Here is a 20,894-nt window from a genome sequence, read left to right as displayed (position 1 = left end):
CCATCCTCTAGGCCCTCAACCCCTCATCTTCACCATGGACGTCCAGCCACTCTGCACCTCCATCCCCCACCAGGATGGTCTCAAAGCCCTCCGGTTCTTCCTCGACCAGAGAAGCAACCTATACCCAGCCACTGACACTCCGCCTAGTGGTCCTTACCCTCAATAACTTCACGGTTGACTCCTCCCATTTCCTCCAAATACAAGTCGTAGCTATGGGCACACGCATGGGCCCCAGCTACGCATGGCTCTTTGTCGGGTAAGCCGAATAATCCTTGTTCAATATGTACCAGGGCCCCATCCCCGACCTCTACCTCCGTTACATCGACGACTGCTTTGGTGCTACCTCCTGCACCCACACACAACTGACTGACTTCATTCACTTCACCACCAACTTCCATCTGGCACTCAAATACACCTGGACTATTCCGATACTTCCCTACCATTCCTTGACCTCACTATCTCCATCGCAGGTGATAGACTTCTGACCGACATCCACCATAAACCCACTGACTCCCATGGCTATCTGGATTACACTTCTTCCCACCCTGCTTCCTGTAAGGACTTCATCCCCTACTCCCAATTCCTCCGTCTACGCCGCATCTGCTCCCAGGATGAGGTGTTCCACACCAGGGCATCTGAGATGTCCTCATTCTTCAGGGAACGGGGGTTCCCCCCCTCCACCATAGATGAGGCTCGCACCAGGGTCTCTTACATACCTCGCAACACTGCTCTCTCTCCCCATCCCCGCACTCGCAACAAGGGCAGAGTTCCCCTAGTCCTCACCTTTCACCCCACCAGCCGTCACGTACAACAAGTAATCCTCTGTCAGCTTCGCCACCTCCAACGTGACCCCACCTCTCGCCACATCTTCCCATCTCCCCCCACGTCTGCCTTCCGCAAAGACAGCTCCATCCGTAACTCGTTTGTCAATTCTTCCCTTCCCTCCCGTACCACCCCCTCCCCGGGCGCTTTCCGTTGCAACCGCAAGAGATGCAACACCTGTCCCTTTACCTCCCCCCTCGACTCCATTCAAGGATCCAAGCAGTCGTTCCAGGTGCGACAGAGGTTCACCTGTATCTCCTCCAACCTCATCTATTGCATCCGCTGCTCTAGATGTCAGCTGATCTAAATTGGTGAGACTAAACGGAGGCTGGGCGATCGTTTCGCCGAAAACCTCCGCTCGGTCCGCAAGAACCTACCTGACCTCCCGGTGGCTCAGCACTTCAACTCCCCCTCCCATTCCCCGTCCGACCTCTCTGTCCTGGGTTTCCTCCATGGCCAGAGTGAGCAACACCGGAAATTGGAGGAACAGCATCTCATATCACGTGACCGTGTGGATTTCCTACTGGTGCTCCGGTTTCCTTCCTTGGGCAGTCAGCATCCTGCGGGCATGAACATTGAATTCTCCCAATTTTGTTAGCCCTTGCTGTCTCCTCCCCTTCCTCAGCCCTCGGGCTCCTCCTCCTCCTTTTTCTTTCCTTCTCCCCGCCACCCCCCATCAGTCTGAAGAAGGGTTTTGGACCGAAACGTTGCCTATTTCCTTCGCTCCATAGATGCTGCTGCACCCGCTGAGTTTCTCCAACATTTTTGTGTACCTTCGATTTTCCAGCATCTGCAGTTCCTTCTTAAACTCCTTCTGTGATATGGTCAGCTTGCTGTTGCCTGTTTCACTGCATGAGTGGCTGAAATTCTAAACATGCAAGGACGGCGCAGTGGAACAGCGCTAGAGTTGCTGCCTTACAGTGACAGAGACCCAGATTTGATCCTGACCTCAGGTTCTGTCTGTACGGAGTTTGCACGTTCTCCCCGTGACCGTGTGGATTTCCTACGGGTGTTCCGGTTTCCTTCCATACTCCAAAGACATGCAGATTTGCAGGTTAATTGCCTTCTATAAATTGTCCCTCGTGTATAGGATAGAACTAGTGTACAGGGTGATCGTTGGCCAGCATGGACTCGGTGGGCTGAAGAGCCAGTTTCCACGCTGTATCTCTAAACTAAACTACGCAAGAGAACGGAGGGTTCGGGAAGTTGATGGACTCATTATGTTTCGGCCTCAGGACATGGTTCATCGAGACATGTCATGATCCAGGGCCCTCTGTGAAGACGCTGCCCCCCAGTGTTGGCTTGGATTCCGACCCCTCGACTCAGCTAGGTCCCTCACACAGCTCCCCATTAATCAAAAACCCATTCCTTTCCCTCAGCTCAATCGCCACAGCTTACGGACCAAAATACTCGGGACGTTTGTGTGCGTCAAATTGATGGATGGATTTTCTCCTTTGCTCCACCCAACCCTTGTACACAAAGCTGTTGAATGAAATCTGGAGTTTTCTTAAGATCTTATCAGATGCAGAACAAATTGAACCATTTGGATCGCTGGTTAGAACATAGATCATAGAATGTAGACGAGTGCAGCAGAAGAACAGGCCCTTCCATCCACAATGTTTGTGTTGAACATGAGGACAAGGCCAATTCGTACCAACCTCTCCTTGAGCCTATCCAGAAGTCTCATAAACGGCACTATCGTATCTGCCTACACCACCATCCTTGGCAGGGTGACCCAGATGGTCCCTACCCTCGACACTAAACGTTGTACCCTTTATCCTGTAACTGTACACTGCGGATGGCTTGATAGGGATGTATAGTCTTTCCGCTAATCTGATAGCAAGAAACAAAGAAGCTTTTTGTTGTACCTAACAAACGGTGTAAAAAAACTTGTTTAAGAAGGAACTGCAGATGCTGGAAAATCGAAGGTACACAAAAATGCTGGAGAAACTCAGCGGGTGCAGCGGCATCTATGGAGCGAAGGAAATAGGTAACGTTTCGGGACGAAACGTTGCCTATTTCCTTCGCTCCATAGATGCTGCTGCACCCGCTGAGTTTCTCCAGCATTTTTGTGTAAAAGAAACTTGCCCCGCACACCTGCTTTAACCTTTGCCCCTCTCACCTTAAAGTTCTGCCCTCTATTATTTAATATTTACATCCTTGGGGAAAAACAAGCTCTGGATGCCTACCCTAAATCTGCCTCTCATTATTTTATACACTTCTATCAGGACTCCCCACTACCTCCAGCTTTCTAGAGAAAACAATCTAAGCCTGTCTAACCACTCCCAGCGGCTAATACCCCCTAATTCAGACATCGATTTGGTAAATCGTATCTTCATTGTGCTCAGAGCCAAATAAGGTAGAAATGGTTCTGGCAGCATGTACAAGAGAGAATCAGGCTTCACTAGGTCAAGTTCAGGCCAAGAAAAGCAAACAAGCAAGCTGTTCTAAACCTTGGCCAAAATAAAACAGATTGCGCACAAAACGTTTGAGGCACAGTGCTGCAATCTACCCGCACTCATGCTCACATACAAACGAACTAAATGCACAGTCTTTTAAAAGCCCTGTCCCACTGTACAAATACATTCAAGAGATCTCCCGAGTTTCCAATGATTCGAACTCGGAGATTTACGGTTGAAAAATCTTCACGAGTCTTCCCGAGCTTACCGCGTTTCCCGAGGTACTCGGGGCTCTCGTGGTCATTTTTCAACATGTTGAAAAATCTTCACGAGTCTTCCCGAGCTCCCTCTTAAATTCCCGAGTACCTGCCCTTACCCTCTGTGCGTTACGAGGTTTTAAAGGATATCCCCCTATCCTTAAGGGACGTCCCCGAACAATCTTCCTGCTCCAACCCCTTAAGAATTTTGTACCCGTAAGTACATTCATTCTACGTGTTTCCCCGAGCACGAGCTTTCATTCCACGATTTTTTTTTTTTTTAAACTCGGGAGAACTCTTGAATGAACTCGTACAGTGGGACAGGGCTTTAACCAGAGTAGGGAAATCGAAAGGTCGTAGGTTTAAGGTGAACAACGCTTCCATAAGCTAGGGTACTGTCCGATTCACCTCCACCCCATTGGACTTTGTCTCTGGAACTGGTGCACAACAATGTTGAGAACTATATTTTGCAAGCTGTATTTCCCTTTGCTCTAACTATTGTACTTAAGTTTGACTTGCTTGTATTTATGTAAGGTATTGTTTGATCTGTTTAGATAGCCTGCAAAACAAAGCTTTTCACTGTATATCTTTATACGTGACAATAATAAACTAAACCTAGTTGAGGTGTTTGGAATTATAGGAAAAGAGGGAGAGGCCAGAGAAATGTATTAAATGAAGTACAACTAGAATGAGTCAAGATAAACTTGATACATTTATAGTGTACAGTAACCCTGGCGAATCATATCATTGATCACACAGTTGCCTTTATTACCTCAATAAATGGGAGATGTTAGTGGCTTGGCATGGATAGAGTAGACCGTCAGAAACTATTGCCCAAGATCAAAATATCAAATACCAAAGGGAATAGCTTTTAAGGTGAGAGGGTGGTGGGTGCGTGGAACGCGCTGTCGGGTTGGTAGTGGAGGCAGATACGAAAGATGCATTTGAGACAGTTTTGGATAGGCACATGGATATGCAGGGAATGGAGGGATATGGATTAATAGGGTGGTGAATCTGTGGAATTCAATGACTAGGCATTGGGTATTTTTAAGGCAGAGATTGACAGATATTTGATTAGTAAGTGTCAAGGGTTATGGGGAGGAGGCTGGAGAATGGGGTTGAGCGGGAAAGATAGATCAGACATGATTGAATGGCAGAGTAGTCTTGATGAACCGAATGGCCTAATTCTGGTCTTATGACATGTTCTTGTATGTTCAGGCAGATAGGGGTTGGTCTTGACATCATGTTCGGCTCGGACATTGTGGGCTGAAGGGCCTGTTCCTGTGCTTTACTGTTCTATGTTGTATGTTCTATTCAGTGTGTATTATGGCCATTGTAGAAGATATTTCAGCTGGCGTTTCCTTGTTTAACTAATGGCTATTTTTATTCCCTGAGCCCCAAGTGATACTTTCACTGCCAATTGAGTAATGATTTACTGTTGGAATCAACAGCATAGACAGCAACTCTTACTGAATTCCTGGGAGGGTGACTGCCCGGGAGAAGCTGAGTTTAATGCTGATAGTTTAGAAGACTATTTTTGTGTGTGGTTGTCACAACAGCAGCCTGACCAGTGACAGACAGGGCCCCAAGTTATGGCCCTGTCCCACAGTACGAGTTCATTCCAAGATCTCTCCCGAGTTTGCCCTGATTCGAACTCGGAGATTTACGGTAATGGCCTTTCGTCGGTACTCGGGGCTCTCGTGGCCATTTTTCAACATGTTGAAAAATCTTCACGAGTCTTCCCGAGCTTACCTGCCGTTAGCGAGTCGACTGACGATCTCCCTGGGACCGTGTGAGTTTCACCCAGGTGCTCCTGTTCCCTGCCGTGCAGGTTTATAGGTTAACTGGACTCTGCAAATTGCCACAAGTATGTAGGGAGTGGATGAGAAAATGGGATAACACAGGACTAGTGTGAATGGGTGATCGATGGTCAGCAAGGAGTCGGTGGGCCGAACGGCCTGTTCCCATGCTGTATCTCTAAACTAAACTAAACACAATAAATAACGCTTATACTGGTGCAAAAAAAAACCCCCCATAAGGAGATTAGGGCAACCAAAGACAGAGCGGCCAAACGTCAGCCTGAAGAAGGGTCCTGACCCAAAACATCACCTATCCATTTCCTCCAGAGATGCTGCCTGACCCGCTGAGTTACTCCAGCACTTTGTGACTTTATTGGGGTTGGGACCCATCTCAGGCTGAAACCTTCCATTCTGTGCAGCAACCCGCTCTGACCTCAAGCATCACAACTCTGAACATCGACACTCTTTCACACAACTCTCCTCTCCGGAACATATCCCAACACAGATCACTAGCTAGACACAAAATGCTGGAGTAATTTGGCATCTGTGGACAGAAGGAATGGGTGGCATTTCACGTCGAGACCCTTATTCAGACAAAGGAGGATCTGTCTGAAGAAGGGTCTCAACCCAAAATATCACCCTGTCCTTCCATCCAGAGATGCTGCCTGTCCTGCTGAGTTACTCCACCACTTTATGTCTAGCATCTGCAGTTCGTTTCTACACAAATCACTAACTCACTTGGCAAAACGCCTGATAATCCCTGATATTGTAGGTTACATGGAGACTACAGGATTCTGCACTCTGATTAACTATTTCGAGACTTACCGACTACGGTCATGTATTCTGCTGATATCGTGGGTTTGCAGCAGGAGCTGTTTCTCCAGCTTGTTCGTGCAAAGGGAGTTCTCCAAGAGTTGGATTTCAATCCTCAATGTCTGGTTTAAAAGCTGTTGAACAAGGGACAGATCAAAAGTCAAGAGATGGGAGACACACTGGGCTGGGGCTGCAGAGGGGTCTAGAGTGGTGTCGAGCTGGTGCGGGGGGAGTACTGAGTGAGCAGGGTGGCGGAGATTACTTTAGCTTAGTTTATTGTCATGTGTGCCAAGGTACAGTAAAAAGCTTTTTTGTTGCGTGCTATCCAGTCAGTGGAAAGGCTATACATGATTGTAATCGAGCCGTCCACTGTGCACAGACACAGGATAAAGGGAATAATGTTTAGTGCAAGATAAAGTCCAGTAGTCCCATTAAAGATAGTTCAAAGGTCTCCAATTAGCTAGATGGGAGGTCAAGACTGCTCTCAAGTTGGTGAGAGGATGGCTCAGTTGCCTGATAAAAGCTGGGAGGAAAACAGGAGGTGTGCGTTTTCACATTTCTGTACCTCTTGCCTGATGGGAGTGGGGAGAAGAGGGAGTGACCAGGGTGAGACTAGTCCATGATTATGCTGGTGGCCTTGCCAGACCTGCCAGATGTTGAGCCCAACGTTGGGGTTATGAACACACCACGTCACGTCTCCACAATCTGGCTCCCTGTTTGGGCATTTACTCGCTTGTAGAGAACTCTCTCCTTCTCCATCTCCCTCCTCCTCCTCCTCCTCCACCGCCATCCCTCCTTCCCACTTCACCTCCCTCCTCCTCCTCCTCCTCCATCTCCCCTCCATCCCACCACCATGCCTTCCTCTATCTCTATCTCCACCTCCCCATCTCCTGCACTTCCTTCTACTCCCTACCCTCCAGCCCGCTCCTCCTCACCTCCCTCCACCTCATCTCCACCTCCCCTCCCTTCTCCTCCATTTCTCCTCCCTCCAACTCACCACCATCCCTTCCGCCACCTTCACCTCCCTTTCTCCTCCACCGGCCCTCCCTCCACCTCACCTCCCTTCTCTTGCCCTTACTCCAGCTCCCCCCTCCTCCCACTTCTCACCTCCTTCCCTCCAATGTCCTCAGCACAGAACCAGGCGATCACCCATACACTAGCACTATCCTATACACTAGGGACAGTTTCCAATTTTACTGAAGCCAATTAACCTACAAACCTGCAAGTTTTTCAATGTGGGAGGAAACCCGCAGAAAACCCACGCAGACACAGGGAGAACATACAATCTCCATACAGACAGCGCCCGTAGTCAGGATCGATCCCGTGTCTCTGGCGCTGTAAAGCAACTCTACCGCTGCACCACTAAATCATCCTTTTAATTTCCAGATTTGTATATTCACTTTCTTGCTTTTTTAAATCCACGGTGGGCCTTTAAAAGAGGCTTGAGTCCTGTAATAAATAGGTTTTTTTTAATTTATTTAAAAGGGTGGCGTGGTGGAGCAGTGGTAGAGTTGCTGCCTTACAGGACCAGGGACCCGGGTTCGAACCTGACTACGGGTGCTGTCCACACGGAGTTTGTTCCTTCTCCGCGTGGGTTTTCTCCGGGTGCTCCGGTTTCCTCCCATAGACCTACTGGTTTGTAGGTTAGTTGGCTACGGTAAAATTATAAATTGTCCCTAGTGTGTAGGATGGTGCTGGTGATTGCTGGTCGGCGTGGACTCGTTGGCCAAAGGACCTGTTTCCGCACTGTATCTCTAATCTAAACTAAACTTGAATTCAAACACCCCGGGCGCTGCGGTGAGAATCACTCTCACATCCTTTGATCAATGGTACAAATCTCCAGATGCTGGTCCACAATGTCACTGTAGGCCGGATATTCAAATCCTGGCAAAGGGCTGGAGTTTAAAAAAAAGGCTTGGGAGTACTGCTGTTATATGACATATAACATTTCAGACACTAAAAGCTTGAGGGAGAGATGTGTGGAACAAAGAATTAAGTCATAAATTGGGGAAAAGTTGATCTTCAGCAGATTCTGTTTTTTCTCTGGAACACTAGAGGCCAAAGGGAGGCCTGATCGAAGTACATATGATTATGAGAGGCATTTATGAGGTAGACATGCAGAATGTTTCCCAGGGATGAAATATCAAAGATATCTAGAGGGCACAGCTTTAAGGTGAGAGGGCAAAGTTTAAAGGAGATGTGCGGGGCAAGTTTTTTTTACACAGAGGGTGGTGAGTGCCTGGAACGCGCTGCCAGGGGCAATGGTGAAAGCAGATACAATATTGGTAGCTATATTACCAATATTGGTATACAATATTTAAGAGACTTTTGGATTGCAGATGAATATGCAGGGAATGGAGGGATATGGATCACGTGCAGGCAGAGGAGATTAGTTGAAACATAGAAACATAGAAATTAGGTGCAGGAGTAGGCCATTCGGCCCTTCGAGCCTGCACCGCCATTCAATATGATCATGGCTGATCATCCAACTCAGTATCCCGTACCTGCCTTCTCTCCATACCCCCTGATCCCCTTAGCCAGAAGGGCCACATCTAACTCCCTCTTAAATATAGCCAATGAACTGGCCTCAACTACCCTCTGTGGCAGAGAGTTCCAGAGATTCACCACTCTCTGTGTGAAAAAAGTTCTTCTCATCTCGGTTTTAAAGGATTTCCCCCTTATCCTTAAGCTGTGACCCCTTGTCCTGGACTTCCCCAACATCGGGAACAATCTTCCTGCATCTAGCCTGTCCAACCCCTTAAGTTGAACATTGCATATTGGTCGGAACAGGCACTTCAGCCCATAATGTTCTCTCTGTGACTGCGTGGGTTTCTTCCAGGGGCTCCGGTTTCCAAAGGCGTGTGGGTTTGTAGGTTAATTGGCCCTCTGCAAATTTTCCCTAGTCTGTGGAGTGCGATAACATAGAATAAGTGTGAACGGGTGATTGATGGTCGGCATGTATCAGTGGGCTGAAGGGCCAGTTTCCACGCTGTATCTCTAAACCGAACTAAACCTGCGCTCCTCACCTGAGCTTCAATGTCAGTCAGCCTGCGTGACCTCTCCACCGTCTGACTCAGCAGATCGGTCCCTATCTCCAGCATGGTCACCGTGTGGTTCTGTACAGCGCTCTGCTGCAGATGAACCATCTCTGATCTGCTGTTGTCCACAATGTAACTTTCAAGCTGCAAGGTGATTACAACAATGATTATTGGAACGGAGACACAAGGAACTGCAGACGTTGCAATCATGAACAAAGAAACAGGCTGGACATGCTAGGACTTTATCCCTTGGAGTGCAGGAGGATGAGGGTGATCTTATGGAAGTGTATACAATCATGAAGCAAATAGTTACGGTGAATGTCTTTTACCCCGAGTAAAGGAATCAAGAACCAGGCGACGTTGTTTTAAGGTGGAAGGGGAAAGATTTAATAGGAACCAGACAACTTTTTCGTGCAGAGGGTGTTGGGTGTATGGAACAAGCCAGAGAAGTTAGCTGAGGCAGATACTACAGCAAAATTAAAAATAAATTTGGACAGGTTCATGGATAGGAAAGATTTTGAGGGATATGGGCTAAATGCGAGCAGGTGGGAGTGGCGTAGATGGGGCATCTTGGTTGGAATGGACAAGTTGGGCCGAAGGGCCAGTACCTGTGCTGTATGACACTAATTCAATGTTCCTGGAATATAAAGTGCTGCAGCGTCACCTTACTGTGACAACGAGTTTATTTACTTCACATCACAATCTCCACATGCAAATTAAAGAATGAACGATACTGGGAACTGGATACACTCCATCTAACATTTTGATAACCTTGAGTTAACAGCGTGACATTCAAAGAGAAACTTGCAGGTTTGTACTGCGGATCAGTATCAGACCCTAACTACAGCCAGATGGCGCATTTCTAGTCAAATCTGCCACCAGTGGTCCTCCCAAGATAATTCTAAAAATCTTCTAAAATCAGGATTTGTGCGATAACAGAGAAGGGTAATCAGGGAATGATTCAGAGAGCAATTAGCTCCGAATGTTGGCAAGATGCAGCCAAACTGATCGACTTTGGATTTCCTTGTAAAGTCCATGAGTCAAGTCAGCTTGAGTTCATTATCATCTGCACACGTGGGGTGAGGTCGTTGTCGTCGTGGCTATCTCCCGAGGTCGAGGATGATGCTCTATGTTCTGGTGTTTTTATGGACTCTCAGGTGGCTTATGAGTCCAATCCTGGCTTTGCAGCACACAGAACGAAGACGCCTGTGCGTGTGTTTGTTTAACGTGTACTTGATGTTGCACTCCAAGAAGCACACGGTCCTTCACAAATCAATCAACCAATGGCAAGTGAACCAAGACGATTGGAGCTGATAGGTCTGTTGCAACCTTCATCCGCCTTCACAACCGTTGAGTTCAAGATAACTTTGTCGGCCATGGGTGGCCCTACCAGAAGCTGGTGCTTCCGATGGCATCGCTCTCTGTGTCATGGGGGCACGCCAGCCTCTTCACCACGACAAGGTCAACGAACCGAAGAGGTACGGTGAGGTACAGGAACAATGAAAATCATCACAGACACAGAGGCAACACACAGAAACATACATTACTTGTAAAATTACAGATTCAATTCTGCGATACTGCAAAAAGAAAGAAGACTGTGTAAACTAAACAAGACATTAGCGCAAAACTAATCGGATCGGCGGAACTTGCCCAAAGGATCATTGGACCGCTCTACTGGGAGGGAGCTGCTGGAGATGATGGACATGAGGAGTAAGGGCAGGTTGGCTGCAGGAGGCACCTCCGGGACACAAAGATGGCCGGGCGAGGAGAGGGACTTTGGTTCACAGGCCGGGCCTGTTGAGGGAGGCCCTGCAGGAGCCTGGGACTTACTGGGATTGGGAACTGCTCCAGTAGACAGAGCACACGGGATGGACCCGACTTTAGACATGGCGGCAAAACATGGCGGCTACCGCATGCGTAAATATGCAAAAGATATTTCACTGTTGAGTTGCAGATGTGATCAATAAAGCACCATTGAACCATTGAAAACCAATGAGAAAAAACATCCATGGTAAAAAATGTTTGTTGAGGTAGGATGAGGATTGTGCAGAAGGACACAAAGTGCTGGAGTCACTCTGTGGCTTCCAGAACATCATGATGGGTAATCTTAGAGAGGTGTATAAATTCATTAGGGTAATAGACAGGGAAAATGCAGAGTCTTTTACTCAGAGTAGGGGAACCAGAGGGCATAGGTTTAAGGTGAGGGGGAAAAGATTTAACAGGAACCTGAGGGGCAACTTTTTTTTACACAGAGGTGTGTGAGTAAATGGAACAAGCTGCCGGAGGAGATAGTTGAGGCAGGTATTACCACAATGTTTAAAATACATTTGGACAGGTACATCGATAGGATGTACCTGTCCAAAAAAGATATGGGCCAAATGCAGGCAGGCGGGACTAGTGTAGATGGGGCACGCTGGTCGGTGTGGGCAGGTTATGCTGAAGGGCCTGTTTCCGTGCTGTACGAATCTATGACGAGGAATAAAATTAGGGTTACTTGTAACATTCAGTAAGGAATGGACTGCTGTGAGTTCGCCCAGCTGTAGAGTAACTTCTACGCCACAGAGGCCTCCAAGCTGTATCTGCAAATTGACGTTTTATGCATTGAGGATCAGTGTGGAACAAATGATTCCCGTTGAACAGACAGTACAATTGAAACTGAGATGAATGTTGACAGCTCCACGTGTATGCATTCCTTGCGCCTCCCATCATTCCGTGTCCCACAGACCCGCTGCTTCAATCTACCGGCCATGTGGCCGAAAAAAGATGGAGCATAGAACAGTAGAGCCCACAATGTCCATGCTGATCATGATACCAAGTTAAATTAATCTCATCTGCCTGCATGTGATTCATATCCCTCCATACCCTGCATATCCACGTTCCCATCTAAAAGCCTCTTAAACACCACTGTCATATCTGCCTCCACCACCACATGCAGCAGTGTATTACAGGCACTCACCACACTCTGTTTTAAAAAACTTGTCCCACACATTTCCTTTAAATTTTGTCCCCTCTCGCCATAAAGATATGTTATCGATAAGCAGAAGGAAATTCAGCCAAAAACTAATGATCCAACAAACCCATTCTAAAGATGGGTTACAAAAACCCTAGATTTACAATCACAACACTCTGGTGTATTATACTGCCTGCAATGTGAGATTCCTTCAATTACCGGGGAATCAAACATAATACAGGGTCGGCACAGTGACGCAGCTGATAGAGCCACTGCCTCATGGTGCCAGAGTCCCGGGTTTGATCCTGACCTCAGTGCTATCTCTGCGGAGCTTATACGTTCTCCCTGTGAGTGTGACCCATGGGTATCATTCGGGTGCTCCAGTTTCCTCCCACACTCCAAAGACGTGCATGTTTGAGGGATAATCAGCCCTTGTAAATTGCCCCTGTGTAGGGTGTGGATTAGAAAGTGAGATAACATAGTAGTGAGAACGGGTGAATGTTGGTTGGCATGGACTTGATGAGCAGAGGGCCTGTTTCCATGTTGCTGTATCATTTATAAAATATCAAATCATTGCCATTATTGGCTCAGATGCTTGTTTATTTGATTGATTGAAAGATACAGCATGGAAACAGATCCTTCAGCCCGCCGAGTCCACGACAACATAGAAACATAGAAAAATAGGTGCAGGAGTAGACCAATTGGCCCTTCAAGTGAACACCACCATTCAATATGATCATGGCAAATCATCTAAAGTCAGTACCCCGTTCCTGCTTGTTCCCCATATCCCTAAATCCCTAGAGCCCTAAGAGCTAAATCTAACTTTCTCTTTAAAACATCCAGTGAATTGGCCTCCACAGCCTTCTGTGGCAGAGAATTCCACAGATTCACAACTCTCTGGGTGAAGAAGTTTTTCCTCATCTCAGTCCTAAAGGGCCTAACCATTATTCTTAAACTGTGACCCCGGTTTTGGACTCCCTCAACATCGGGAACATTTTTCCTGCATCTAGCCTGTCCAATCCCTTAAGAATTTTATATGTTTCTATAAGATCCCTCTATCCTAAATTCCAGTGAATACATGCCAAGTCGACCCATTCTTTCATCATATGTCAATCCCGCCATCCTGGGAATTAACCTGGTGAGCCTACGCTGTACTCCCTCAATAGCAATAATGTCCTTCCATAAATTAGGAGAAACAAATTGCACACAATACTCCAGGTGCGGTCTCACCAGGGCCCTGTACCACTGCAGTAGGACCTCCTTGTTCCTAAACACAAATCCTCTGGCAATGAAGGCCAACATGCCATTAGCTTTCTTCACTGCCTGCTGTACGTGCATGCTTACTTTCAGTGATTGATGTACGAACACACCCAGGTCTCGTTGCATCTCCCCTTTTCCTAATCTGACACCATTCAGATAATAATCTGCCTTCTTGATAACCTCACTTTTATCCACATTACACTGCATCTGCCATGCATCTGCCCACTCACCCAACCTATCCAAGTCACCCTGCAGCCGCATAGCATCCTCATCACAGCTCACACTGCCACCCAGCTTTGTGTCAACTGTAAACTTGGAGATTTCACATTTAATTCCCTCGTCCAAATCTTTAATGTAGATTGTAAATATCTGGGGTCCCAGCACCGAGCCATGTGGCACCCCATTAGTCATTGCCTGCCATTCAGGAAAGGACCCATTAATTCCTACTCTTTGTTCCTGTCTGCCAACCAGTTCTCCATCCATGTCAATACCCTACCCCCAATACCATGTGCTCTAATTTTGCACACTAATCTCTTGTGTGGGACCTTGTCAAAGGCTTTTTGAAAGTCAAGATACACCACATCCACTGGCTCCATTCTACTTGTTACATCCTCAAAAAATTCCAGAAGTTTAGTCAAACATGATTTCCCTTTCATAAATCCATGTTGACTTTGACCAATCCTGTCACTGCTTTCCAAATGCGCTGCTATAACATCTTTAACAATCGACTCAAGCATCTTTCCCACTACCAATGTAAGGCTAACTGGTCTATAATTCCCCGTTTTCTCTCTCCCTCATTTCTAAAAAGTGTCAAGTCCACAGGAACTGATCCAGAGTCGAGAGAACATTGGAAAATGATCACCAATGCATCCACGATTTCTAGGGCGATCTCCTTGATTACTCTGGGATGCAGATCATCAGGCCCTGGGGATTTATCTGCCTTCAGTCCCAACGGTTTATCCAACACCATTTCCTGACTAATGTGGTTTCCCTTCAGTTCCTCCCTCCCACCAGATCCCAGATCTCCTAGCATTTCTGGGAGATTGTTTGTGTCTTCCTTAGTGAAGACAGAACTAAAATGCTCATTTAACCGTTCTGCCATTTCCTTGTTTCCCATTATAAGTTCACCTGTCTCTGATTGTAAGGGACCTACATTTCCCTTCACTAATCTTTTCCTTTTTACCTATCTAAAGGAGCTTTAAAAGTCAGTTTTTATATTCCCCACAAGCTTTCTTTCATGCTCTTTTTTACGCCCTCTTAGTTAACACCTTTGTCCTCCTTTGTTGAGTTCTAAATGTCTCCCAGTTCTCCAGTTTGCTGCTTCTCTGACCAATTTATATGCCTCTTCCTTGGATTTAACACTATCCTTGATTTCCCTCGTTAGCCACAGTTGAGCCGCCTTCCCCGTTTTATTTTTTCGCCAGACAGGGATGAACAATTCAGCCATGCGGTCTTTAAATCTTTGCCATTGCATCTCCACCCACCACTCTTTAAGTATAATTTGCCAGGTAATCCCTGCCAATTTCCATCTCATACTATACCTTCAAAGTCTCCTTTCAGACCTTAGTCACTGAATTAACCGTGTCACTTTCCATCCATTGACCATTGATCACCTGCTCACACTAGTTCTATGTTATCCCATTTTCTCCTCTACTCCCTACACACTATGGGGCAATTTACAGAGGGCCGATCAACCTACAAACCTGCACATCTTTGGGATGTGGAAGGAAACCGGAGCACCCGGAGGAAACCCATACGGTCACAGGGACAACGTGCAAATTCCACACACAGGGAGCAGCCGAGGTCAGGATTGCTCCCAGGTCTCTGGCACTGTGAGGCAGCAGCTCCACCCGCTGCATTACATGATCTAATGCCCCTGTCCCACTTAGGAAACCTGAACGGAAACCTTTGGAGACTTTGCGCCTCACCCAAGGTTTCCATGCGGTTCCCAGAGGTTGCAGGTGGGTGCCGGAGGTGGCAGGTAGTGGAAGCAGGTAGGGAGACTGACAAAAACCTCCGGGAACCACATGGAAACTTTGGGTGGGGCACAAAGTCTCCAGAGGTTTCCGTTCAGGTTTCCTAAGTGGGACAGGGGCATTACATAAACACCTGTCCATGGGGCAGAATGCAGCTGAATTTTCTCCTCAGTTAATGTTGCACATAATCAAGTAATGTTGCAGTGATTGCTAAACTAAACTAAAAAGCAGAAACGGTCCAAAATTAATTGAACATAGATTGCCAGCAGGCTGACATGCTTGGGGCCTTTGGGACCATATTAATTTACTAAACGACTAGCAATCAGCTAACGTTATTGAAACATGTAAAGATTTGTTTTAACAATTGATTTTAAAGCATATGTTTGCAATTAGTACTAATGATAGCATCTATGTTTTTCTCTGTTGCACTTATAAACACAGCAAGTTATCCCAAAGGCCCTCCCAAGAACAATTATCACAGAAAAGAATTTGAGGAGAGGGCATGATTTCAGTGTTTTGATAGTGTGCTCTCGAAGTGGACTCTGATGCTGATGGAAACAAGCCAGGGAGCAAATTATGGAGTGAGTGAGAGGGCTAGTCTAAATGAGCAGACCCGATGGGCCAAATGGTCTTCTCTGCTACTACTTTCAATGTTTAATTCAGCCTACGTTGGATGTTTGGTATAGATAGGGTGAACAGTCAGACCCTTTTTCCTAGGCTGGAAATGTCAAATAATTGAGGGCACAGCTTTAAGGTGAGAGGGGCAAAAATTTAAGAGGATGTGTCGGGCACGTTTTTTTACACATGTGTTGTTTAAGATGCTTTTAGATGGATAAGCCTCACACAAGTTTATTCCCAGCTGTAATCAGGCAACCGAACCATCTTTTCACCAACTAGAGAGCGGTTCTGACTTTCAATCCACCTCACTGGGAACCTTCAAACTATCTTTAATCAGATTTTACAGGGCTTTATCTTGCACTAAACATTATTCACTTTACCCTGTATCTATACAGTGTGGGCAGTTTGATTGTAATCAGATGGTCATTTTACTGACTGGATAGCATGCAACAAAAAAGCTTTACACTGTACCTGGGTACATGTGACAATAATACATTAAACTAAGCTTCAGTACAACAGGTAGTACAGAGAAGAAAATACCAGTGTAGGTTAAGGAACAGTTACTTTCCCACAACCATCAGGTTCTTGAAACAACCCACACAACTCTAATCCTAACATAGACACAAAATGCTGGAGTAACTCAGTGGGGCAGGCAGCATCTCTGGAGAGAAGGAATGGGTGATGTTTCAAGTTGAGACCCATCTTTAGACACGTCACCCATTCCTTCTGTCCAGAGATGCTGCCTGTCCCGCTGAGTTATACCATCATTTTGTGTCTATCTTCGGTTTAAACCAGCATCTGCAGTTCCTTCCAACACAACTCTAATCCTATCTTGGCAATGGAACACTATTGGCCACCTCTTGCACTTCCATGGACTTTTTTCTACGTGTCTTGCTTGAATGTCTTGGGTTTAATTTTTGCACAGCCTCCTTCCTTTGGGAAAGTTTATGTTTTTGTGTGTTGTCTGATTCAATGTGCTTGTGATGCTGTAAGGTTTCCGTTGTACCTGTATCTCACCATGCTTATAAACAGGTCTTGATTATCCTTGTGTGTTTTTAATGCTACCTCTCAATGTGATTCACCACTAACTACACCCCTTTGCTGTTCCTGCCCACATTTTGAATCACTTGTACCTCTACACATTTAACAGAGGCTATGGAGGCGTTTGATTTGATGGGCTGTAGGTTATAGTCATACTGCACTGAAACTGTTCCTTCATCCCAATTCGTCCATGCAAACCAAAATGCTCCGTTTAAGTTAGTCTCACCAGCATGCATTTGGCCCATATCCCTCCAAACCTTTGCTTTCCATGTGCTATTGTCTTTTAAATGTTGTTATAGTTCCTGCCTCAACTACCTCCTCTAGCAGCTCATTCATATACCCATCACTCTCTGTGTGAAAAAGTTGCCACTCAGGTTCCTATTAAATCTTTCCCCTCTCATCTTAAACATATGTCCTCCAGTTTTGGATTAGTAAGGGTGCCAAAGCTTACGGGGAGGTCAGGAAAATGAGGTCTCGACCCAAAACATCACCCATTCCTACACTCCAGAGATGCCGCCTGACCCACCAGTTATACCAGCATTTTGTGTATGTTTAAACCAGCATCTGCAGTTCATTTCTACACAATTCTAATCCTACCTTGGCAACAGAACACTATGGACCTAAAACGTCACCTTTCCATATTCTCCTGAGATGTTGCCTGACCTGCTGAGTTACTCCAGCACGTTGTCCCTCTGTAAGTTAGCAGGTTCAATGCTTTGCCTAGACTTAGCATCATGCAGGTATGTTACAAAACTTACCTTCAGCGGCGCTACAGTTGTGTCACTGGCTGTGTGCGCGACTTTGGCGCCTTGGGGGGGGGGGGGGGGGGGGGGGGGGGGGGGGGGGTTAAAATGCGTTTTTTTCTCTCCTGCCTGCCGGAGTTTTATTTTCTCGGGGTGTGAGCTTATGCTGAAGATTTGTTCCGACTGCCGGTCTGTGAATTTTTTTTTTTAAATCGCGGGACAAGTTCAGCGCTGGAGTAAAATTAAAATTAGCTTCTAATGCCGTGAACGGCGACAACGGGGATGGATTCCAGGTACGGGACAACGAAAGGAAAGCCGTTTATTTTACATATAAATGTGCTTCTTAGGATTACCTTAATCCAAATTTTACATTGCGAAAAGGTGACTTAGGCCCCAGTATTTTTCCTGCCTATATGGGGTTTAAATTCACCGCAACAGCAACGTTCCAATCGATCGCGTTCCACAAAAACCCACTCGCAACATGATTAAAATGGCCATTAATTTACGGGAATTAAACACTAAATTCCTTCCATTTGGCCTATAAATTCATGACAATGAGATTTAAAAATCATGTTATGTTGTGAATTCTTGTGTGAATGTTATTTGGACCTTTAGGCTATTTAAAAATGTTAATCTTTTCTTAAGAAAAGATAGATGTTTAGATCTAGTAATTGAATTTTGAAATTAGCTACAATTGGGTAACTAACTAATTATATGCTTTCAGGTCATCCAAGTAAGATTGTTTCATATTTGTTTCAGAATGCATCAATCTATAATAACAGAAAATTTCTTTCAGTTCTCTTAATTTTTAAGAAAGTTATGGGCTTTAGACTGTCCTCGATCACAGCTTTTGTGTTAAGTCAATGGAAAAGCAATAGGGAACAAGATGCTAATTTCCGAGTATGAAAATGGCCATAACTTTTTTAATACTGGAGATATGAAAGTGAATTAGGTGTCAAATTAAACTTATTTTTATGCTTTATCTGATGGGATAAATTGCAGGCTTGATTTTTTAAATCTCAAAATTTTGTAGCATTGCTACATCACGCAGCGCAGAACAGGACCTTTGGCCCAACTCGTCCATACCGTCCAAGTTGCCCCATCTAAACAAATCCCATATATCCGTGTTGGACCTATGCCGCTCCAAACCTTTGCTATCAAGTGGGTAGACAAAAGTGCTGGAGAAACTCAGCGGGTGCAGCAGCATCTATGGAGCGAAGGAAATAGGCAACGTTTCGGGCCGAAACCCTTCACTCCATAGATGCTGCTGCACCCGCTGAGTTTCTCCAGCACTTTTGTCTACCTTTCCTATCAAGTACTTGTTATTGTGTACAGAATACAGAGAAGGTTCACCAGACTGATTCCTGGGATGGCGGGACTTTCATATGAAGAAAGACTGGATAGACTCGGCTTGTACTCGCTAGAATTTAGAAGATTGAGGGGGGATCTTATAGAAACGTACAAAATTCTTAAGGGGTTGGACAGGCTAGATGCAATAAGATTGTTCCCGATGTTGGGGAAGTCCAGAACAAGGGGTCACAGTTTAAGGATAAGGGGGAATTCTTTTAGGACCGAGATGAGAAAAAACATTTTTCACACAGAGAGTGGTGAATCTCTGGAATTCTCTGCCACAGAAGTTAGTTGAGGCCAGTTCATTGGCTATATTTAAGAGGGAGTTAGATGTGGCCCTTGTGGCTAAAGGTATCAGGGGGTATGGAGAGAAGGCAGGTACAGGATACTGAGTTGGACGATCAGCCATGATCATATTGAATGGCGGTGCAGGGTCGAAGGGCCGAATGGCCTACTCCTGCACCGATTTTCTATGTTTCTATGTGCCTTTTAACTAATGGGACTTATTAACTAATAACCAAATGTAAGATGCCCGAGTTCTACATTCACAGATTGCTGGAGCTTCACAGCAAGGAAACAGCCCCTTCCATGCCCACAAAGTTATCCCATCTACACTGGTCCTACTTGCTGGCGTTTGGCCCATATCGCTGCAAACCTTTCCTATCCATCCATGTAGCTGTCCAAGTAACCCGGGCGTACGAGGGAAGACCCGGGTGGGCTCGGTCTCACCTTATGCAGCCACTGGCTATTGTTGCGGGTGGACGTCTCCAGTTGGCGAAATTTCTGATCCGTGGCGCCGGCTTGGCTCGGCGGCCAGTCCCGCTGCAGGATATTGATGTCCCGCCGGCCGGCCGCTCGGCCCGTCTCCAGGGCGGGTAGCAGGAAGGTGAAGCTGCAGGGAGTCCCCTGGCCTCCCCTCGCCAGCCCCTCGGCCCCTCGTAGCTCCCATCCCAAACTCAGCCAGGCGCCCAGGACTGACAGAGCGACGGCGTCGACCCACATCCCGCAGACCCGGGTAAAAAAATCACCCCCCACCCGCTCAACTTGCCCCCCTTCCCCGGGCAACCTGTCCCCTCCGGACACCGGCTCTACCTCTCAGCTGCTGCCCGCTCCTCCCATCCTCTGCCCCTCTCCGTCTCTCACTCCGTTATATCTTTCCTCTGGTGTAGCTGTCACCTATTTGTCTCTCTCGGTCTTCCTCTTTTCCCTCTTCTTCTTCTTTCCCCTTTGACTTTATTTCTATCTCCCTCTCTCCCGCTTTCTGTGTCTCCCTTTTCGTTCTGTCTGTCTCCCTCTCTCTTTAACTCTCTGTATCGAGGTGTCTCGCTCGCTCTTTATCTCTGCGTTTCTCTCGTTCCCTCGAACTTTCTCCCTCTGACTTTCTCTCTTTCCCTCAGTCGCTCTCTGTCTTTCTATCTCTCTCTGCTGTTGGTCTCTCGCTGTTGGTCACTTTCCGCCGGCCTCACACTCTCTCTCTCTCTTTTGTATATCCCTCTCCCTCTCCATCCACTCCCCCTCTCCCACCTCTGTCCCTCCCTTTCCTTCCCTCTTCTCCCCCTCCCTCCCTCCCTCCTCTCCTCAACGCTCACAGAGGCGGGATGGAAGAACAGCCAAAACGCGATGTGTCGTCTCCTCCCCCCCACCGTGTCCCGTTCCAGTGGGGGACTAGCTGCGAGAAGTACTGGGTGGAGAGGAGGCGATCTGTGCTTCGGGGCGTGGGGAGAGTATAGGAGTGGGGGGTGGAGATGATGGGTGGGTGTGGGAACGGCAGGCATGGAGGGTGGGGGTGGTGGGATTTGTGTTGGGGGGAGAGGAGGGGATAGTGGGT

General features: G+C 46.8%; 1 protein-coding gene across 1 annotated transcript in view; it reads right to left on the bottom strand.

The window, feature by feature from the left end:
- Positions 1-20,083, bottom strand: part of angpt4 (angiopoietin 4) — a 37,585-nt gene extending 17,502 nt beyond the window's left edge. The window contains exons 1-3 of the mRNA XM_055652309.1: positions 19,796-20,083; positions 9,117-9,272; positions 6,103-6,224 (exon numbers count right to left, since the gene is read on the bottom strand). Of these exons, the coding sequence (XP_055508284.1) occupies positions 6,103-6,224; positions 9,117-9,272; positions 19,796-20,068 (551 nt within the window). The 5' untranslated portion in view covers positions 20,069-20,083. The remainder of the gene's footprint in view (positions 1-6,102; positions 6,225-9,116; positions 9,273-19,795) is intronic.
- Between the last annotated feature and the right edge of the window lie 811 nt (positions 20,084-20,894).

This window comes from Leucoraja erinacea, chromosome 21 (assembly GCF_028641065.1).
Source record: "Leucoraja erinacea ecotype New England chromosome 21, Leri_hhj_1, whole genome shotgun sequence".
NCBI lineage: Eukaryota > Metazoa > Chordata > Chondrichthyes > Rajiformes > Rajidae > Leucoraja > Leucoraja erinaceus.
This window is presented reverse-complemented; position numbering and strand designations above follow the sequence as displayed.